We start from the raw sequence: 19416 nt of genomic DNA, 5'->3' as shown, positions 1-19416 counted from the left end.
TCCACACATTCACTTTATTTGTTTCCACTCTCGTGCCCTCTCTGTTCTGTCCTCCATCTCTCTTCCCATCTCCTGTTTCCAGGGTCATTATCTGCAGCTGCTGGAGCCAAGACGCCGTCCTGCAGCGGGAGGAGGAGGCCTGACACGGAGCCAGAGGGAGAGATATGTGAGGAGAGGTGGAGGCAGAGCAGGAGGAGAGGAGGTCAGGAGGGACGGAGAGGGAGGAGGAAGAACGACGGGACGTTTGCAAAGATACGATCTGCGTGAGTAAATCTGCAGATCAGGAGTCAGGAGAAGGATACGTCCCCATCATCGATCCATTCACCTCCCGACTCCTTTAGCTGCGTTAAAACTTTCACAAGAACCGAAGCCGAGGAAATACGCAGCAACCTGGAGTAATTCATTCAGCACCAGTCACATTTCTGCTGTAGTCCAGAACCCACAGCATGAAAATGGAAGGCATGCATGATAAGCAGAGCCAGTCAGAGACGAGCCTCTGAGCAAGGCATTAAGCTGCAGCCCTGCAGAGCCAGAGCCAAGCGGGCCTCAGAGGACTCGGGTCGGCCCAGACATCCAGGGCCCGCCGCGTCTCTGCGTGTAAATATTTCATGGTCAGGATTATGTCATCGCGTCCCGAGCTCCGAGCTGAGCAGCAGAAACACAGACGGACGAGTCAGGCTGAAAGATAAACGCTTAACGCGCGGCACAAAGAGCAAAAAGATGAGCCCAAACGAGAATTTCTGATTTCCTGGACGCTGAAAAACTGAGACAGACAGATGAGGAGGAAACTGCGTTCTGATTGGATGAGATGGGAATCCATTAGTGCTGAGTCAGACTGATGGGGATCTCCACCTGTAATAGGGAAACCAGCCAATCACAATCTAATATAGCGACAGACAGCCAATAGAAATTAGTTTAGAGAGGAGAGCAGAAAGGTCAGCCGCTCCGATCAAAGACGGAGAAAGGGTTTAAAATGTAGGAATTTAGATTTTTACTGATCTTCCTGACCTTAGGAACCTTCCATCACCAAACCCTAACCTGAACATGACGCCCCAGAAAGGAGCAGCGGGTGGAGGACGCGCCCCACTCCATGCTGCACATGTGGGAGCATGCAGAGGGCCGTGGCTCATGGAGCTGACTGTGATCCTGCATAAGCAGCTTTTAGACCTTTACTCTGAGTGTGAAGCTGGATCTTTGAGTCAAAACGAGCTTTTTAAACCCGTGTTTTATCAGGTTATGATGAAAGCTATGATGCATCATAGCAATATTGTGATTCTGATTAATCTCCAGTTTGTGTTTGAGCAACATTGACTGCAGGGACTGAATGCTGTAAACCTGCTGCAGCTGCATGCACGTCTGTGCAGATTTATGTAATGTGTCTGCGGTCCTGATGAGGTCTGAGGAGCGGCGTGAGCGCCTCAGTATATATAGATGGAGCACGGTGGTGGAGGTGCATTGATCATGGCACAGAAGTGGTCACAGAACAGAGGAGCCAGGCTTTCACTCCTCCTGCTTGTTTCAGACTCAGAAATACTTCTGCTAACATTTTCCCTCCCCTGCAGTGAAAACAGGTCAAAGCAGGTGAAGTGGAGGAAAACAGGAGCTTTGTTCCTCCTCTTCCGCCTCCAAACGTCGGTTCTTCCCAAGGACAGCAGTATCGACCCGCGGCGTTAGATCAGCAGCTCAGTTTGTCTCTCCTCCCTGAAATCGTCTATTCTGGGTTCCAGCCGGCTGCTAAAAGCCTCGCTGCTCTGCTGCTCGTCTTTCTGCTGCTGCCCGTCACCTTCCTGCCACTCCTCCTCTCCTCAGCTGTCTCCTTCCCCTTCTCCTCCTCTGGTGTGATCTGCAGCCATGTTTAATTGATGGAGGGATGATGAAAGTTGCAGGAGGAACGATGGCTGTTCCGTGTTTTGTTCTCCTCTGGAGGAGGAGATGTAGATCTGGAGCATCCTGAAGCGTCTCCTCCTTCGTCTCCGGTTCTCCTTCACTTCCTGCTGCAGGTGTCCATCTCTGCTGGGCTCTCTTCTCCACACTGTAGGACCCAGAGAAGGTTACCACCAACCAACTGGACTCCCTGCATGACACCCAGCTTCTCCCACATCTCTGCAGATCTTCTTCCTGCTGTCAAAGCTTCTCCCTCACAGGCGTTGAGCTCAGAAAGTTCTTCTGATGAACACCTGAAGAACTGCAGATACAAGAACTTCTGCTGTTTTATTTTGTTGGTTTTTAGATAAAAATCAGATCATTTCTAGAACTGAATCTAAAAACTGAATCGTTAGAGACAAAACGGCAATAAGTGGACCTGCAGGATCCTTCTGGAAACCAGACGGGTTTTCTCTGGGCCCCCCACCCCCACCTATTGCCCCCTCCTGGTGAGACGTGTGAGAAGTCTTGAAATAAATTATTGTTGCTGCAGCATCAATTCATGCTGAAGGTTTAGCAAAAAGTTCAACCTTTCTGTGGGATAATTATTTTTAATTTTAATAATTATCATGTAATAATTCTCTTTATCAACAGGGGACACTAATAGTTACTATAACAGACAGTTACTATAAAATTAACTGAAGCTCATGTTTAACTCATACTTTGCTTCTGGATCACAGCGTTTAATTAATAAACTGGGACTTCCTGTTTCTGGGGGAATAAATACGAGGTGGCACATTTCCTCTAGTCGCTCATCAAAAGGGGAAAAACGAGAGAACATCAGTCAGGAAAGCAGGTTCTGACCCAAACGGGTCCTCCGTCAGAACAAAACCATCCGGGTCGAACCGGGCTGGACCAGAACCCAAGGAGGACGTCTCCACAGCTCGCTGCCAGAGATCCAGCAGACGCTACCTGACGCCAGCAGGTTGCATGCTGGGAAAAAAACATCACAAAGAGAAACCCTCATCAGCGCATGACAAAACCAGGAGCATGTTTTTGGTGATGATAACGAGACGAGATGAAAATGTTAGCGGTTGTTCCGTCAGACGTTCTGCTGATGGTAAACAGTCAGTAGCAGCGGCGCTGAGTTTAGAACCGATGGACCACGACGGCCTGGGGGGCGAGCATGGCGGCGGAGGAAGGATCCGTGGAAACACTCCAAACATGGAGATGGAGGCGGCGGTAAATGTGGGACACCTGAAGACTCGCCACGCTGAAGGTCAGCCCTGAAGCTCTGATCATGGCAGCACCAGAACCACAGAGGTCCAGATCTACCAGGTAAGATCCCAGGTGCAGACTGGCTTTGGCGCCCCCTAGAGGTGGGAGCTCTCCCCACTGCTCCTCAGGGGACCCATCTGTGAAACTCCTGCAGTTTGCTGATGACACAGCGGTCCTCTGCCTGGAGCAGAACACGCTCAGAACCGTGGAGATGATGGTGGACGTCAGCAGGAGGGTTAGAACCTGGAGAACACTCCTTTGTTGCAGCGTTGTCTTCATGGATGTGTGCCTGCCCCCTCCTCCATGAACATGATGACATCTCCTCCTTCATCCTTTGCTCTCAGCTCCTCAACGCCTCCGCCCGCCTCTTTCTAGACTTCAGAGGTTTCTGGTTTCTGGTTTTTACTGTGGAATAAGTCGGATCCCTCTGTGGTCACAGACCTGGGGGATAGAGCTGGTTCTGGTTCTGAAAAGTCCTTTTCTAAGTTGCCTTTATGTCAGAGAGCAAAGGTCCAACAGAACCAGGCTGCAGTGGGACATGAGGCTGCTCACACCTGGGACCAGAACCAGACGATGCTGTGAGCTGGGAGGTGTGATCCGATCCGTTTGGATCTGCAGCTTTAAATAACGACGTGTCTGAAAATAGACTTTAGTTTAAACGCTTCTCCCTCGTCAGCTCCACACGCTTCCTGCTGGCCCGGATCAGAGCCCTCCTCAGGGTGGAGAACATCTAGAACCTTCATCCTGAAGCAGGAGAGGCTCTGCAGCCTGGATGGACGGGAAGAAGTTCTGCTTCATATGGACCAGAACTGAAGGTTTTCACAGAGAACAGGAGGAAAAGTGCGACATGTCCCTTTAAGACAGCTCTGCTCGTCATTCTAGGGTTTGTCCAGTTTCCATCATGAAATCATGAAGTCACGTTCCATAAATCAGAACCTGTGTTCTGATGAGGCCCGATAGTCAAATGAACAGAACCTTTTGAAAATAAGAACCTCTATGCAGGTTTTTATTGGTCTGATGAAAGGTTCTGGTCCAAAACGTCGTGTTTTAATCCGCTGCCTGCAGAGAACCGTCATATTTTCCAGAACCGTCGGTTCCTGCAGCCGTTTCCCTCGTTCCTGCGGTCCATGGCAGGAGACCCAGGTTCTGCAGGGTAGCAGGTCCACAGGTCCAGTTCCTCCCTGGCGCCGTCTTTCCACGTGCAGCTCTTGATTTTAAAGTGCTCTATAAATTATACAGCAGTCGTATTAAAGCTGTTTGATCCTGGAGGTTCTGTTGGACTGAAATCATGGTTCTGCTTCCAGAGAGAGGACCACCAGTACCAGCCCGTTAGTGAAGGTCAAAGGTCGGTTTGCACCACATTCACCCCAGCAAAGGGACCCATAAGGTGGAGATACTGGCAGCAGAACCCAGCAGAACCCAGATGACCAAACAAAAACAGGAAGTAGAGCCAGAACCACAAACCCAAAGTCACAGAAAAGTAAAGCTGGGTGAAGCTGCAGCTTCACAAGCAGAACCACCCCTGACACGCCTCTGCTCCTTACTGGTCCCGTCCATATGGGTCCCTCTCACTGAACTCCAGAACATCTGACAGGAGACATCAGAACCGTGCAGAACCCTGGCAGAACACGTCAGAAGCTTCAGGATCCAAATGGTTGCTGGCAACACAAAGCAGGAAGCAGCTGCAGCTCCACAGCAGCTTTGCTGAACAGAACACTGGAAGCCGGGTCAGAACTGGTCAGAACCGGTTAGAACGGGTCAGAACGGGTCAGAACGGGTCAGCCTGGTCCCTGACATGACCAACTGGACTCTGACCTGGAACCATGGAGCAACTGAAATCTGAGCTGGACTCTGTACCCAGAGAAGCCAAACGGACCAGAACATGCAGATTTTCATCTTCCTACAGTCACCATGAGCTGCTGTCAGCGACTGATGATCTAAAATAAACGGTTCTGATGAAGATGAGCGTTTTCTGACTGATGATCTAAAATAAACGGTTCTGATGAAGATGAAGCCTGGTTTCGCAGCAGGCAGACAAAGCAGAACATCACATGATGAGATGTTTCATCTGTTTTCTATTTCCAGCGCTCTGTTGGTTTTATTTTCTGCTCTCCTCCTTTGAGTTCCTCCTCCTCCTCTTTTCTATTTCTGGCCCGTTAAGCCCTGAATAAATATTTTAAAGCAGCAGCTGATGTTCCGGCTGCCTCCTGAACCAAGGCGGAGGAACCGGCTCCACCTGAGCAGAGAACGCCGCTGAGCAGCGACGCAGTAAAGATCAGAGCTGAAGGCCACCAGGCCTGCTGGGGCACAAACAGCGCCCCCTCTGGCCAGAGGCAGGAACGGCTCCATGGAGACAGGTCCACTAAGGTTCTGCTGCTGATGTTCTGAAGGTTCCTCAGGAACACATCAGGGACATTCAGCACCCCCCCCCTTCCTGTCCTCCGCTCTGGTTCGGTTCTGTTGGGTTCTGTTGGGTTCTGTTGGGTTCTGCTTCATCACAGCCAGGATTCTGTTTCAGAACATCGAGGTTCTGCTCATTGTTACCAGAACCTGCTGAAGAGACGCCAGGGAGGAAGAGGAGGGTTAGAGGAGAGGAGGAGGTGGAGTGGGAGGAGGAAGAGGGGGATGAGAAGGAGGAAGAGGAGCAGACGAAGAGGAGGAAGAGGAGGAGGAGGAGGAGGAGGTTTAGTTCTGGGTTTCTGCCTGAAATGTTCTGGGATCGTTTAAAGTCTGTTTTCTTCACTTTGTCACATTTGACCATGTTAAACCAAACTGGTTCTGGTTCTGGTTCTGGTTCTAGAACAGGTTCTATATAACCGGCTCTCAGCTTCTAGAGGCTGAGATCTGGTCCAGAACCCTCAGCCCGTCTCTTCTGGACCTGCATGATCCTCCTCGGCTCAGACTTTCCTGACCCAAACTCAGCAGCTCAGCCAGAACCAGCACCGGGTCAGAACCGGGTTCTCTGTGCAGCGTCTCCTTCAGGTGTGGGCCTTCAGGTGGTGAACTCAGGAGGACCTGCAGTGAATCCTGGGAAACCTCCTGGAACCAGAACCAGTCTGTTTGGACTCCACTAGTGGGTCTGGTCTCCACCAATGATGGGTCCCACTGCAGGGAGGAGGTCAGCAGTCTGACCCAGTGGATCTCCAGGAACAACCTGATCCTGAACACCAGTCAGACCAAGGAGGTGATGATGGACTACAGGAGGTCCAGGAGGACTGAACACCTCCTCTCTACAGGTGGAGGTGGTGGAGGTGTGGACAGTATCAGGTTCCTGGACTGAGAACACCTCCCATCAGGTGAAGAAGGCCCAACAACGACTCGTCTTCCTCAGGGACCTGAACCGCTCTGAGCTGCTCATAAACTTCTACAGAGCTTCTGTAGACAGCATCCTGAGCCTCAGCGTGACCGGGAGGTCTGGGATCTGCAGGACAGGAAGGACGCGTCACGGGTGGTGAGGACAGCACCAGGCATTGTGGGACACCGCCCACCAGATTCACCAGACCCACCAGATCTACCAGATCTACCAGACCTACCAGACCCACCAGATCTACCAGACCTACCAGATCTACCAGATCTGGTAGGTCCACTAGACCCACCAGATCTACCAGATCCACCAGATCTTCCAGATCCACCAGACCCACCAGATCTACCAGATCCATCAGATCTACCAGATCCACCAGATCTACCAGACCTACCACATCTACCAGATCTACCAGACCTACCAGACCCACCGGATCTACCAGACCCACCAGACCCACCAGATCTACCAGATCTACCAGACCCACCAGATCTACCAGATCCACCAGATCCACCAGATCCACCAGACCCACCAGATCTACCAGATCCACCAGACCCACCAGATCTACCAGATCCACCAGATCCATCAGACCTGCCAGATCTACCAGATGTACCAGACCCACCAGATCCACTAGATCTACCAGATCCACTAGATCTACCAGATCCACCAGATCTACCAGATCACCAGACCCACTTTCTGAGCCTCTTCGTCAGCCTCAGTGACTCACAGAAGCTCTTCTGTGGTTCCTGCAACCTCCAAGTTGCTCCTCATTGTTTCCGTTCCTGACGCCCATTCAGGTAACCAGGCTGCCCACCTGAGCCAGGCAGGTAAGGTCTGGGCTTCATTGTCCCCTCCGCTCTGCTTGCCTCACATCACGCAGCATTAGAAACGTTTGGAGTTAAATTCATGTGGATGTTTGTTATCAAAGTCAAACATCATGTGATGTCATGATGGCAAACGGATAAACCATTCAGCCAGAAACCTCCTTCAGCTGCAGACCTACAGGCTGAAGCAGGAGGAGCAGACATGTTGGTGCTGCTTCATGAATAAACATCATCGTCACAGAGAAACAGAAAGGTCATCCACTTCAGCTGCAAAGCTTCAGAGGGAAATACCCCAAACTTAAAATACCTCCTCTAAATGTCAGAAAACGAGTTCTCTGTGTACCGTCACCGAACAAGTAAATAAGGTCGCCCTTTATTCTGGTGGCATTCTGGTTTCCATAGATGTGGGTTTGGAGCAGGTTCTCCTGGTAGAACTCCAGTAAAGTGAAGCAGACATGATGGCCTACACATATCTCTGCAGCCTGTAATTAATCAGATTATAAATGAAGGGTGAGCAGATCATCTGAGAGTTTAACATTAAAAAGTAGAATGGGAGGCAGATCCTTTAGCTATCAGGCTCCTCTCCTGTGGAACCAACTCCCAGTTTTGGTCCGTGAGGCAGACACCCCGTCTACTTTTAAGACTAATCTTAAAACTTTCCTTTGTGACAAAGCTTCTAGTCAGAGTGGCTCATGTTACCCTGAGCTACCTCTATAGTTATGCTGCTATAGGCTTAGGCTGCTGGAGGACATCAGGGTCTATTTCTCTCTCTCTGCTGAGTTCTCCTACTGCTCTCCAATCTGCATTGCTTGTTGTTATTTCAGCTTTTAACTTTTAGTTCTCTGTCTTTCTCTTCATAGAAGGTACACCTGGTCTGGCGTTCTGTTAGCTGTGACATCATCAGGGGAGGCAGATCATCCTCTATCACCATCTAACATAGAAAGTACTCCTGGGTCAATGTGAGCTTCTGAGCTTTCTGTGTCTCTGCTCTGTCTTCTCTAACATAGAAAGTACTCCTGGGTCAATGTGAGCTTCTGAGCTTTCTGTGTCTCTGCTCTGTCTTCTCTAACATAGAAAGTACTCCTGGGTCAATGTGAGCTTCTGTGCTTTCTGTGTCTCTGCTCTGTCTTCTCTACCATAGAAAGTACTCCTGGGTCAATGTGAGCTTCTGTGCTTTCTGTGTCTCTGCTCTGTCTTCTCTAAGCCCCAGTGAGTGGAGGCAGATGAGCGTTCACACTGAGCCTGGTTCTGGTTCTGCTGGAGGTTCTCCTCCTGTTAAAGGGGAGTTTTCCTCTCCACTGTCGCTTCATGCATGCTCAGTATGAGGGATTGCTGCAAAGCCATCAACAATGCAGACGACTGTCCACTGTGGCTCTACGCTCTTTCAGGAGGAGTGAATGCTGCTTGGAGAGACTTGATGCAACCTGCTGGGTTTCCTTAGAGAGAAACTCTGAAGCAACGTTCTGGAGGGTCTGATTGGACTGACTTATAATGAACGGTGAGATGACGTGTTGTGAATTGGAGCTCTAGACATGAATGATCGTAATGCAGTTCATGGTGACAGAAGAAGGAAGGTGGACTCAGTTCTAAAGTAAACATCACCAGAGTTCATTTACAGACGGTGAACTCTCTGAATGTTTCACTGATGGAGTTCTGCTGAGCCTCATTCTCTGCCTCTAACACATAAAACCAGAAGCTTTCCAGCCCATTACCATCTCAGCAGCCCTGTTGGCTCTCCTTGCTCTGGAGTCCATTACTGGGAAACTACGTGTACCCACCGAGGCTCAGATCAGCTGATTGGTGTAAAGGCTCAGAGTCAAAGCTGTCAGCAGCTTCCATCAGAATCAGAACCACCGCTGTGTCTCTAACACAACATTGATCAATGAACAGGCAGCTTAGGGAAATCAGGAGGCAACAACATGCAGTAATTAATTACTACATTAGATTAGATTAGATTTTTAGAGCGATTAGATTCAACTTTATTGTCATTACACATTTACAGGTACAAGGCAACGAAATGCAGTTTAGGTCTAACCAGAAGTGCAATATCAGCAAGTGCAGGATAAACAATGGTTCCATATGTACAGGACATGATTTATTACTGAATAAATATAGAGATGGATACTATTATAAACTGAATTTACTGATAGATTTGTCCTATGAGTATAATATATAGATAACTAGTATTGTGAACTAAATTTACAGCTGGATATACAGGTGGGTATTACTATGAGTAGAGTTTTACAGATTTGTACAATATGTACATCACACTCACCCAGACCGGTCCTTCTTTATTAGGGACTTATGGGACCGAGGCATGAGGAGCACGGCTGCATCAAACAATTTCCTCCTGAGATTTCTGATGACCACATTTGGAACTCTCCACTGTCGCTTCATGCATGCTCAGTATGAGGGATTGCTGCAAAGCCATCAACAATGCAGACGACTGTCCACTGTGGCTCTACGCTCTTTCAGGAGGAGTGAATGCTGCTTGGACAAAGTTGATGATTTCATCTTTGCAGATGATGTACTTCTGTTGAAGTCTTCAAGCCAGGAGCTTCAGTGTGAGTGGAGCAGGTTTCCTGTTCCAGTGATGTACCACGATGAAGCCATTGCTCAGTGATGTCTAAATCCAGACAGCCGGTCTGTGCCTTTAGCTGTTTTTAGGTTCATTTAACTAAACCAGCAAGCTTGGGGAAATCCATAACTTTTGGCCATGGGCCATTAAGGGGCCATGATGGGGCCCCTGTGCTGATTTAGTGACGCTTATGTGGTCTTCCTAGGGCCATGATGGGGCCCCTGTGGTGATTTAATGGAGCCCATGTGGTCTTCTTAGGGCCATGATGGGGCCCCAGTCGGGATTTAATGGTGCTTATGTAGTCTTCTTAGGGCCGTGATGGGGCACCGGTGATTTAATGGTGCTTATCTGGTCTTCTTAGAGCCATGATGGGGCCCCTGTGGTGGTTTAATGGAGCCCATGTGGTCTTCCTAGGGCCATGATGGGGCCCCTGTGGTTATGTGATGGAGCCCATGTGGTCTTCCTAGGGCCATGATGGGGCCCCTGTGGTTATGTGATGGAGCCCATGTGGTCTTCTTAGGGCCATGATGGGGCCCCAGTGGAGATTTAATGGTGCTTATGTAGTCTTCTTAGGGTCATGATGGGGCCCCTGTGGTGATTTAATGGTGCTTATGTAGTCTTCTTAAGGTCATGATGGGGCCCCTGTGGGGATTTAATGGAGCCCATGTGGTCTTCTTAGGGCCATGATGGGGCCCCTGTGGTGATTTAATAGTGCTTATGTAGTCTTCTTAGAGTCATGATGGGGCCCCTGTGGTGATTTAATGGTGCTTGTGTGGTCTTCTTAGGGCCATGATGGGGCCCCTGTGGTGATTTAATGGTGCTTATGTAGTCTTCTTAAGGTCATGATGGGGCCCCTGTGGGCATTTAATGGAGCCCATGTGGTCTTCTTAGGGCCATGATGGGGCCCCTGTGGGGATTTAATGGTGCTTATCTGGTCTTCTTAGGGCCATGGTGGGGCCCCTGTGGTGATTTAATGGAGCCCATGTGGTCTTCTTAGGGCCATGATGGGGCCCCTGTGGGGATTTAATGGTGCTTATCTGGTCTTCTTAGGGCCATGATGGGGCCCCTGTGGTGATTTAATGGTGCTTATCTGGTCTTCTTAGGGCCATGATGGGGCCCCTGTGGTGATTTAATGGAGCTCATGTGGTCTCCTTAGGGCCATGATGGGGCCCCTATGGTGATTTAATGGAGCCTATGTGGTCTTCGTGGGGTCCTCATGGAGCCTTTACTGGGTTCTTGTGGAGCCCATGTGGGGTCCCCCCATGAAGGCCCTTTTGGGGATTCCTCCTCAGTTTTCCTGATTGTCTCCGGCCGTGTTTAACCCAAAACATGGAGCTCTGTACGTTGAGATGATCCATAATGTCGTTCCAGCTGGTTTGGAAGGACGCACGCTGCTCTCCCTCTCATATACATTTCTCAGAGGAAATTGCTTCTTCCTGTCTCGTTCCCATAAATAGTGCTGATGAAGTTAAAGTGCTGTGCTGCAAGCAGCTGTAAGTAAAACGGCTCCATGTTCTTCATGTGGAGCTGAACATGGAGCCTGATGTAAAACCTCATTAATGTTTCATTAAATGATCCCTTAATAAGAAAAGTATTGGTATGGACATTATGTCACTGACATATTAATGAGTTTATGATCTCATATTGAAGTTTGTGTTTAAACTAGTGCATGAGACCATATGATGGTGAAGATAGGTTCCTGTTGCAGCTCAAGGTGGTTTCCATCCCCAGAGAAGGTTCATTCACCAAAATGAAGACACCAAGAGGCGTGAGCAGCAGAGACGCACCTCCGCTCCACCTTCTCCTGCTGGAGGTCCTTCAGTTAGGACTTAAGGAAGCTACAGGTCAGTGTGACATCTCCCAGGATCCTGGTGTTCACCACTCATGATGGATGAGAGCTTCATCTGCAGCAATACGTCATAAGGAGCTCCTGTCATAACTAAACTGGCTCATTAATGTTTATGTCTTTCATTTTTCATTCTATCACTTGGTTCTGGTGTTTGTTCTGGAGGTGCTGCAGTCAGAGAGTCAACGCAACCGGCCGGGTTTCCTCAGACAGGAACCGCTTTAATGATCAGTAGTTATAGTAATAATAGTAATATCATCTTTATTGTCATTGAATCATACATTACAACTAAATGTGTTCTCTGCTTTAACCAATCCCCCATTAGGGAGCAGTGGGCTGCCATGTGCGACGCCCGGGGAGCAATCTGGGGTTAAGGGTCTTGCTCAGGGACCCAGAGTGCAGGCAGTGGGGATCGAACCGGGGACTTGCATCCTTCTCTGAGTGCAAGCGCGCTGCTCTAACCACTAGACCACGCACCCCCCCCCCCCCCCCCCCCCCCCCCCCCCACTAGGCCACCACTCCCCCTAAACTCAGAGTTACTGTTAGATGAAGCCAGGATTATGGAGTAAGAAAGCTGTCAAAAAGACGTTCTTACTATTTCTTACTATTCTTACTATTTCATTCATGGTTAATGTCAGAAAAATACTGCAGACACCATTCTGCTGTCACACACGTGTCTAAAAATGTTGAGTTAGGACTGTTTTCATCTGAGTATGAATCTACAGCTTTTGTTAACGCGACACAGCTTTTTGACAGCTTTCTCACTCCATACAGAACCAGGCTGTGATGAATGGACCGGCCCATCAGTCGGTGTCATTCATCCGCTGCTACCTGCTGCTGTGGACGAGTTAAAACCATAACGAGGTCTGACTTTAGTACGAGCTGCGAATAAATACTAAAATATCAGAGCCGGTCCAGATTCTGGTCCAGATTCTGGTCCAGATTCTGGTCCAGATTCTGGTCCAGATTCTGGTCCAGATTCTGGTCCAGATTCTGGTCCGGCCCACTCTCATCACCGGCTCAGGAAGTGATCTACACTGTGATTAGAACAGTTATGTCTCTCATTTTAAAGCTTCCTGCCGGCGCTCCTACAGGAACAGCAGGATTATCTGGAGTCGTCCCCCCCCCCCCCCCCCCCCCCCCCCCCCATACACACACGCTGCAGCTGCAGAGCTCTGATAGCTTCATGATTTCACTGCCAGTTTGTTTGTGCAGCGATAAAACACAGGAGCAAAGCAATAAAAGGCAGCTGGATGAAAAACAGAGATAAGAGAGCCGATGAGCAGGATGGAGGGGGGGGGGCTGAGATTTAGAGGTTTTCAGAAAGTAGATGCTGGTTCCTGATGACGGGACTGAGCCAGCCTGATCCTCTGTCCTGTTCTAGAAGAGAACCTCATCCACTGAACCGGTGCTGCCAGACAGTCGGTACCACCGGGCCGTCTGTCCAAGGCCAGCAGGTGCAGCGGGGGAAGTGCCTTGCCCAAGGAAATGACTGAGGTTGTTGGAGTGGGGGTTCAAACCAGCAACCTGCATGCAGCTCCTGAGCCAGAGGATTCAGGATAAACGGTTCTCACGTTTTATTTTCCTATGTTTGGTCCCTAAAACGAGCCTGGACCTGAACCTGGAGCAGATGACCATGTTTGGGACAGGAAGTGGGCGTGGTCTGTGTGACATCACTGATGGCCGTTCAGACGCGACGAAAACAAAGTGATGAGAGACACTGGAGGAGGATTTCTGGTTGTCTGGGCTTTACTTTAACAGTGAAACCCAAATGGAGCCGTAAACAGAGCAGAAACTGGGTTCTGTTCAGCTGGATGGAAGCAGTAAAACTGCGTTTGGATTCCGGTCCGGTCTGGTCCGGTTCTGGGTTTCTAGAGACCCAGAGCTGAGGTAGGACCTGATGGAGACACCAGCCTCTGCAGGCTGGCAGATAAAAGCTGCTCTGCAGTCTTCTTCCTGCTTCTGAAACACGAGACGCTTTGACACCTGTTCTGCTGGAACATTGGTTCTGATCCATTAAGGCATCAGAGGAGAAGCTGTTTAAGTGGAGCGTAACAGGATAAAACCCGCATCACTGGATCCTGTTTCTCCACTGGGCCCGTCAGAACTCAGCGGCTCTTTTTCAGACTCCTGCAGCTACAGACCCACAGACCAGCAGCCAGCACCGAGCAGAACTTTCCTCTTGAACTGTCGGGCCGAGTGGTTCTGAAGGCGTTCTGCTGCCCCGTCCAGCTGCTTGGGTCCAGAGGTAGTCAGTTTCTGAAGGATGAGTGAATCCAGCTCAGCTCCAGAGCAGGAACTCCACCTGCAGAGTCGTTAAAGCATCTCCTCCTCCTCAGGTTGGACCTTTGTGATGAAACGTGTCGCAGACCGAGCTTCTGAGTTAAAGCACCAAGGATGAAGGATCCTTAGCGTCACCATGGAGAAACTCTGGCAGGCAGCGGCTCAGATTCACACGCAGACAACGGAACATAATGTTCAGCTAGATAAACTTCCTGAGAAGCTTAACGAGCCGTCAGCATCTGCTGATGCAGCAGAGGAAAGCGCTCGGCCTCCAGAGCACAGATCCAGCCCCACCCACCCAAACTGGACCGCCAGCAGGTTCTGCACCTGGACCCATCGGGCCCAGCAGGTTCTACACCTGGACCCATCGGGCCCAGCAGGTTCTACACCTGGACCCATCGGGCCAGCAGGAACAGAAGTGATCAGAGGTCTGGACCTGGAGAAGAACCAGCAGAACCACATCTGGCTCCTGTAGAGACGAGGTTCAGGTTTTAGCAGCAGTAGAGACTAAATGCCAGTCCACATGGTTTATTTCATGTCCTGCAGCCCTAACTGGGAGAAAAGCTCAATCAGCAGAGCTTCTCCGTCCTGATTCATCCTCTGGTCTCCACCAGCTTTCAGCGCAGGGAATTTACTTCATGCATTCTGACATGCAGATTCATTTAGCTCCGGCTGTTACTTACATAAATAAAGATAAATGTAGAGAATATGCCTTTACTAAGAAGAGTGAGCAAGCTGAGTATAGAGCGAGGGTCTGAGGTTGGGTGGTCTCTGTTTGCACCCTTCATGCATGCCTGCAGCGTTATGAATCCACGCTCTAACCAGAGTTTATCCCACATACTCGCTGTGACAGGAAGGAACTAAAGATCTATGACCTTCAGTCTGTGCAGCAGTGAAACACGCAGTAGTTCTAAGAGTCAGCCTGAAAGCTACTTAAACCCAGCGATGGTATCGCCTGCTTCTGATGAAGCAGGAGAAGCTCTAAGCTTCTGCTGCTGTTTCACACGTGAAGCGTCAGGCTGTGAAATAAAAGCTCTCGTTGCTCCGCATGCTTCAGCCTCGGTGAGGGCAGCACCTCCTGACCTCTGCTGGCCGACGGCTTGGCTCAGGCGGAGCGGAGACCCTGACGCCTGCTCCAGCAGGACGCTCAGCGCCGGTGGCAGCTTTCTGACTCCCACTCGCTTTGCCATGTTTCCACACAGCAGATAATAGCCGAGCACGCTCGCTCCATCCACTGGCAGCGCTGATGAGCGTGGGCGGCGCACACACACCGCCGTACTCCACACGCAGCGAGTGGGAGGCAAACACACACTTCATCTCCTTTCATGGTGGAAACCGCCACCGATAAGGAGGAGGAAGCCGCGTCCTGACACCAAAGCCGCTGCTTACCATGGCAACGCCGACAGCGGCGGCCGGCGCCGTGATGTCACAGCACAAAGGGAGGCCCACTCACCCCAGCGTGGTCATGGTGACGATGGTGTACCAGAAGGAGGCCGGGATGGAGGTGAAGGTGGAGCTTTTGGTGCCCTTCTCGGCGTAGAACATGACGGTGGCGAAGATGATGATGGCCATGGTGAGGGAGAAGAGGAGGAAGCCCAGCTCGGAGGCGCAGCTCTTCAGCGTGTAGCCCAGGATGCGCAGACCCTGGGAGTGACGCGAGAACTTGAAGATGCGGAAGACGCGGAACACCCGCAGGGTGACGAAGGCGCCGCTCACGTCCTCGTTCTCGGGCATCACCAGGCCGATGTAGTAGGGCATGATGGCCACCACGTCGATCACCGACATCACCGAGCGCATGAACTTACAGCGGCTGGGCGCGGCGAACAGACGCATCAGGTACTCGAAGGTGAAGATGAGCACGCAGGCCGTGTCCATGCAGAAGAAGGCCAGATGGTACTTCTCCCCGCAGGGCAGGTCTCCCACCTTGCCCTTGGGAGGCCGGCAGGGAACCGTCTCCACCACGTTAGCGATGACCGACACGGCGATGAAGAAGCCCGTCACGTAGTAGAAGACCAGCGCCATGGTGGAGGTGTGCGGGTTCTCAAAGGCTCGCCACAGACGCTCCCGGTGGGTGCTGTGTGGAGGGAGGGGGGCGTCCGTCGACTCGTTGGCCTCCGTGTCCTCCGCCAGGCGCTCCTGGTTCTCCTTTTTCCTGTCTCTGTATTCCTGCAGGAGGAGGAGGAGAAGGAGAGCATTTAGCAGAGAATACGCAGAAGGTGGAGGAAACCACGGGACTGCTGACGCTGGACAGGCTAAACATCGGCAGCTCTGGACTTTCTGCTCATGAAGGCATGGGAATTGGACCTCAAACCTCGCTTCAACACAGTCAGCAGGTACCGGACCTGAGAAGTGAAGGAGCGGGTCTGAAACCCAGTTCCCAGGTTTAAATGTGGAGCTACGGTTCTGGTCTTAGCTTACCTCACCACAGGGAAAGGTTATTAAAATGATCTGAAAATTAGTATTTGTCCTTGATTTAGGCAGGTAAATGAGATAAGTTGCCCATGGAACAGGATTTTTATACGTATAAAGGGAACAACTCATCTCCAGCATCTTATTTGCAGTATATCTGATTATCTAATTTTAGGGGTAAAAATAATCTTTTTAGCTGATCAAATCAAGGATAAACACACTGAGAATCGTAGAGTGTTTTAAGCCTGCACAACCTTCTTCATCCCAGATGGAGGACCTGCAGCTCATTGGAAACCTGCTTTGGCCTAAGGCCACGAGGCAGGAGTGTCCGACCCCCAGCGCCCCCAGCGCCTCTGGCTTCAACCTGAAGGACCCCACCATGCAGCTGAAACAAAGAAATCCACATTCTCCACGCCAGCCCATCCTGGTGGTCATCAGTGATGATCAGTGAGACGCGGTTCATTTCTGAGCATCTTTATTAAACTGCAGTCTCTGCCTTGGAGGACATCTCCATGTGGGATGTCCAGTTTAAATTCTCCTTCTAACGTATAAAGCCCTTAATAATCAAGCTCCATCATATATCAGAGCTCTGATTACCCCGTATGTTCCTAACAGAGCACTTCGCTCTCAGACTGCAGGTCTGCTGGTGGTTCCTAGAGTCTCTAAAAGTAGAATGGGAGGCAGATCCTTTAGCTATCAGGCTCCTCTCCTGTGGAACCAACTCCCAGTTTTGGTCCGTGAGGCAGACACCCTGTCTACTTTTAAGACTAATCTTAAAACTTTCCTTTGTGAGTGAATGATTTGATGAAATCTGATATCTTTCCTTTGAGAGAAAACTTTTTGGCAATTTGATTAATAAACTGAACTTGACTGAATTGTTTTATAACGAGGATCTAATTGGACTGAAGATTGAACCTGGCTGATTAGACTGAATATTATGATATATTTCTGGTATCTCTGCTGGGGGGGGGGGAGCAGAGGAAATAAAGATTCATTAAAGCCTCGATGGACAGGTCAGTTAGGAAAGCATGGAGATATAAATGCCTCTGTTGACGCAGATAATGGGTCGTTATAACGAGCCTGTCAGGGGTGGAAGGCTTGTTGACGTCTCGTTAACAGCAATCACAACGACACGCGTCGGACGGCTGACCAGAATCAGGAGGAACAGATTGCAGTTCTGGAGATCCAGAGGGCCCATCACTGTTAATGAGTTTGGGTTTGATAATGGGCCCGGAGAGCAGCGCTGGTTAGTAATCTCTGCCGGAACCATCACGCTTTTTACACTTTAGTCGTTTGGCTGATGAAGCTCTTCTCCAGGGAGACTTAATGAGTTCTGCTGCAGAACGTCCAACATTAAAGCCAAGCATTAGCAGGAAATAAAACCTTAAAGGCGCGCGTACGCACACTAGAACTGATGCGGGCATTAGAAACCAATCAGAAGGGACTGCAGCGTTAATAGGACATAAAGCTGGAAGCTGCAGCGCTCCTTATTTAGACCATCAGCTTGGCTTGTAATGAAGGATTCACCGCAGATTTCTCTCTTTTAACAGAACCACGTGGTCCGCCTGCTTCACCTCGGACCCGGTTCTATTAGCACTGAGCTGTGCACCAGTGAAGCCAGGAGGCTGCTGGGGTCCAGCTTCAGACCTACCTCCATGCAGCAGTCTCCAATGATCTCTGGGACGATGCCGTAGAAGGCCAGCTCCTCGTCAAACGCCTGGATGCACTCGTGTCGGGGGTAATGCAGCTTCCCGGTGCGGTAAAAGTTTAGGATGTGCCGGAACATCTCGTGGTCTCTGTCAAAGAAATACTCCTGAGTGTCCTCGTTGTAGAAGAACTCCTTCTCTGAGGAGCCCAGCAGCGTGTCGGGGTACCGGTCCAGAGTGTTCTTCCATGTCTGCAGGGATTAAAAGCAACAGTCAGAACGCTTAAAGCCGACCGGGTTCTGTTGTTCTTCCTGTCAGGCTGCAGAAAGTCTAAAAATAAGCTCACAGTCTCCCAGTGACCCGTCAGGAAGCAGCAAACTGTCACTAACTGCTGAGGAGCAGCGTCTGAGTGTTTGGGAAACCGGGCCCGGGTTCTGCCGCCGCTGCAGAAGGAACTTCAGTTCTGCTAAACATCCTTTCCTGCTGGGCGGCCATTTTATCTCTACGTCGGCCCAAACGCACCTCGGTGTGCTGATCCGGCATGCAGGAGCGGCGCTGCAGCCCTGGCAGTGATTCTGGAGCCGACAACCCGCCTCACCTCCTGACAGGGTCCAGGAGCGCCAGAACCACTTGGAGCGGTTCTGATAACAACTCATGAGTTCTCATTAGCAAGATTCATGGACAACAACGGATGCTGGTCCACCGGGAGGTGGCAGAACCTGCAGGGGAGGTTCTGGCCGGGCCGGGCCGGGCCGGGCCGTGGATCCAAGCACCAACTGAAGACATGGAACCATCAGGTCAGCTGATGTCATACCAACAGAACCGACCCGGTCACTGAATGGGTCTGAAACCAGAGTTCTAGGTCCAGTCAGTAAACGCAGTCAGTGCAGAATCACAGTGGACCTGAGTGGGAGCGAGGAGCCGCAGCTCAGAGAGGTGGAGCAGCAAAAGCTTTAAAACCAGAGAAACACTTTAAATGATTCCTGAAGTTTACAGGAAACAGGAGAAATGTGTTGATTTCTCCACAGCGTCTCTTTAAAGTCACTCTGAGACTTTCTCTGTAAACTCATTCTGACCCAGCATGTTAGTAACATCCCTGGGAACCGTCCTCCATCAGCAACGTCTCCTCCTGTCAAACCTGGAGCTACGTCCAGAACCACTTCACTTCCTGGTTCCTCAGCCAATCACAAGAGAGTTCCCAGAGCAGAGCAGCATTTGGTATTATATGTCGCTAAAACAGCAGCAGCCTGCAGACATGGAGGCCAGGAAGCGAAGCGGACCAGAACCAGAACCAGAACCAGAACCAGAACCAGAACCAGTGTGGAGTTTCACAGCAGCAACGGACCGTTGAGGAGTGGCTGCTGACGGTGGAACGCTGCTGTTCCTGTAAA

General features: G+C 50.5%; 1 protein-coding gene across 1 annotated transcript in view; it reads right to left on the bottom strand.

Moving 5' to 3' along the window:
- Positions 1-19416, bottom strand: part of LOC105920544 (potassium voltage-gated channel, Shal-related subfamily, member 1) — a 52497-nt gene that overhangs the window by 13670 nt on the left and 19411 nt on the right. Inside the window, exons 3-4 of the mRNA XM_036143572.1 lie at positions 18031-18276; positions 15424-16136 (exon numbers count right to left, since the gene is read on the bottom strand). Coding sequence (XP_035999465.1) covers positions 15424-16136; positions 18031-18276 — 959 coding nt within the window. The remainder of the gene's footprint in view (positions 1-15423; positions 16137-18030; positions 18277-19416) is intronic.

The sequence above is a fragment of the Fundulus heteroclitus genome, chromosome 1 (assembly GCF_011125445.2).
Source record: "Fundulus heteroclitus isolate FHET01 chromosome 1, MU-UCD_Fhet_4.1, whole genome shotgun sequence".
Lineage (NCBI taxonomy): Eukaryota > Metazoa > Chordata > Actinopteri > Cyprinodontiformes > Fundulidae > Fundulus > Fundulus heteroclitus.
The sequence above is the reverse complement of the archived record's forward strand: the minus strand, read 5'-3'. Positions and strand labels throughout refer to the sequence as shown.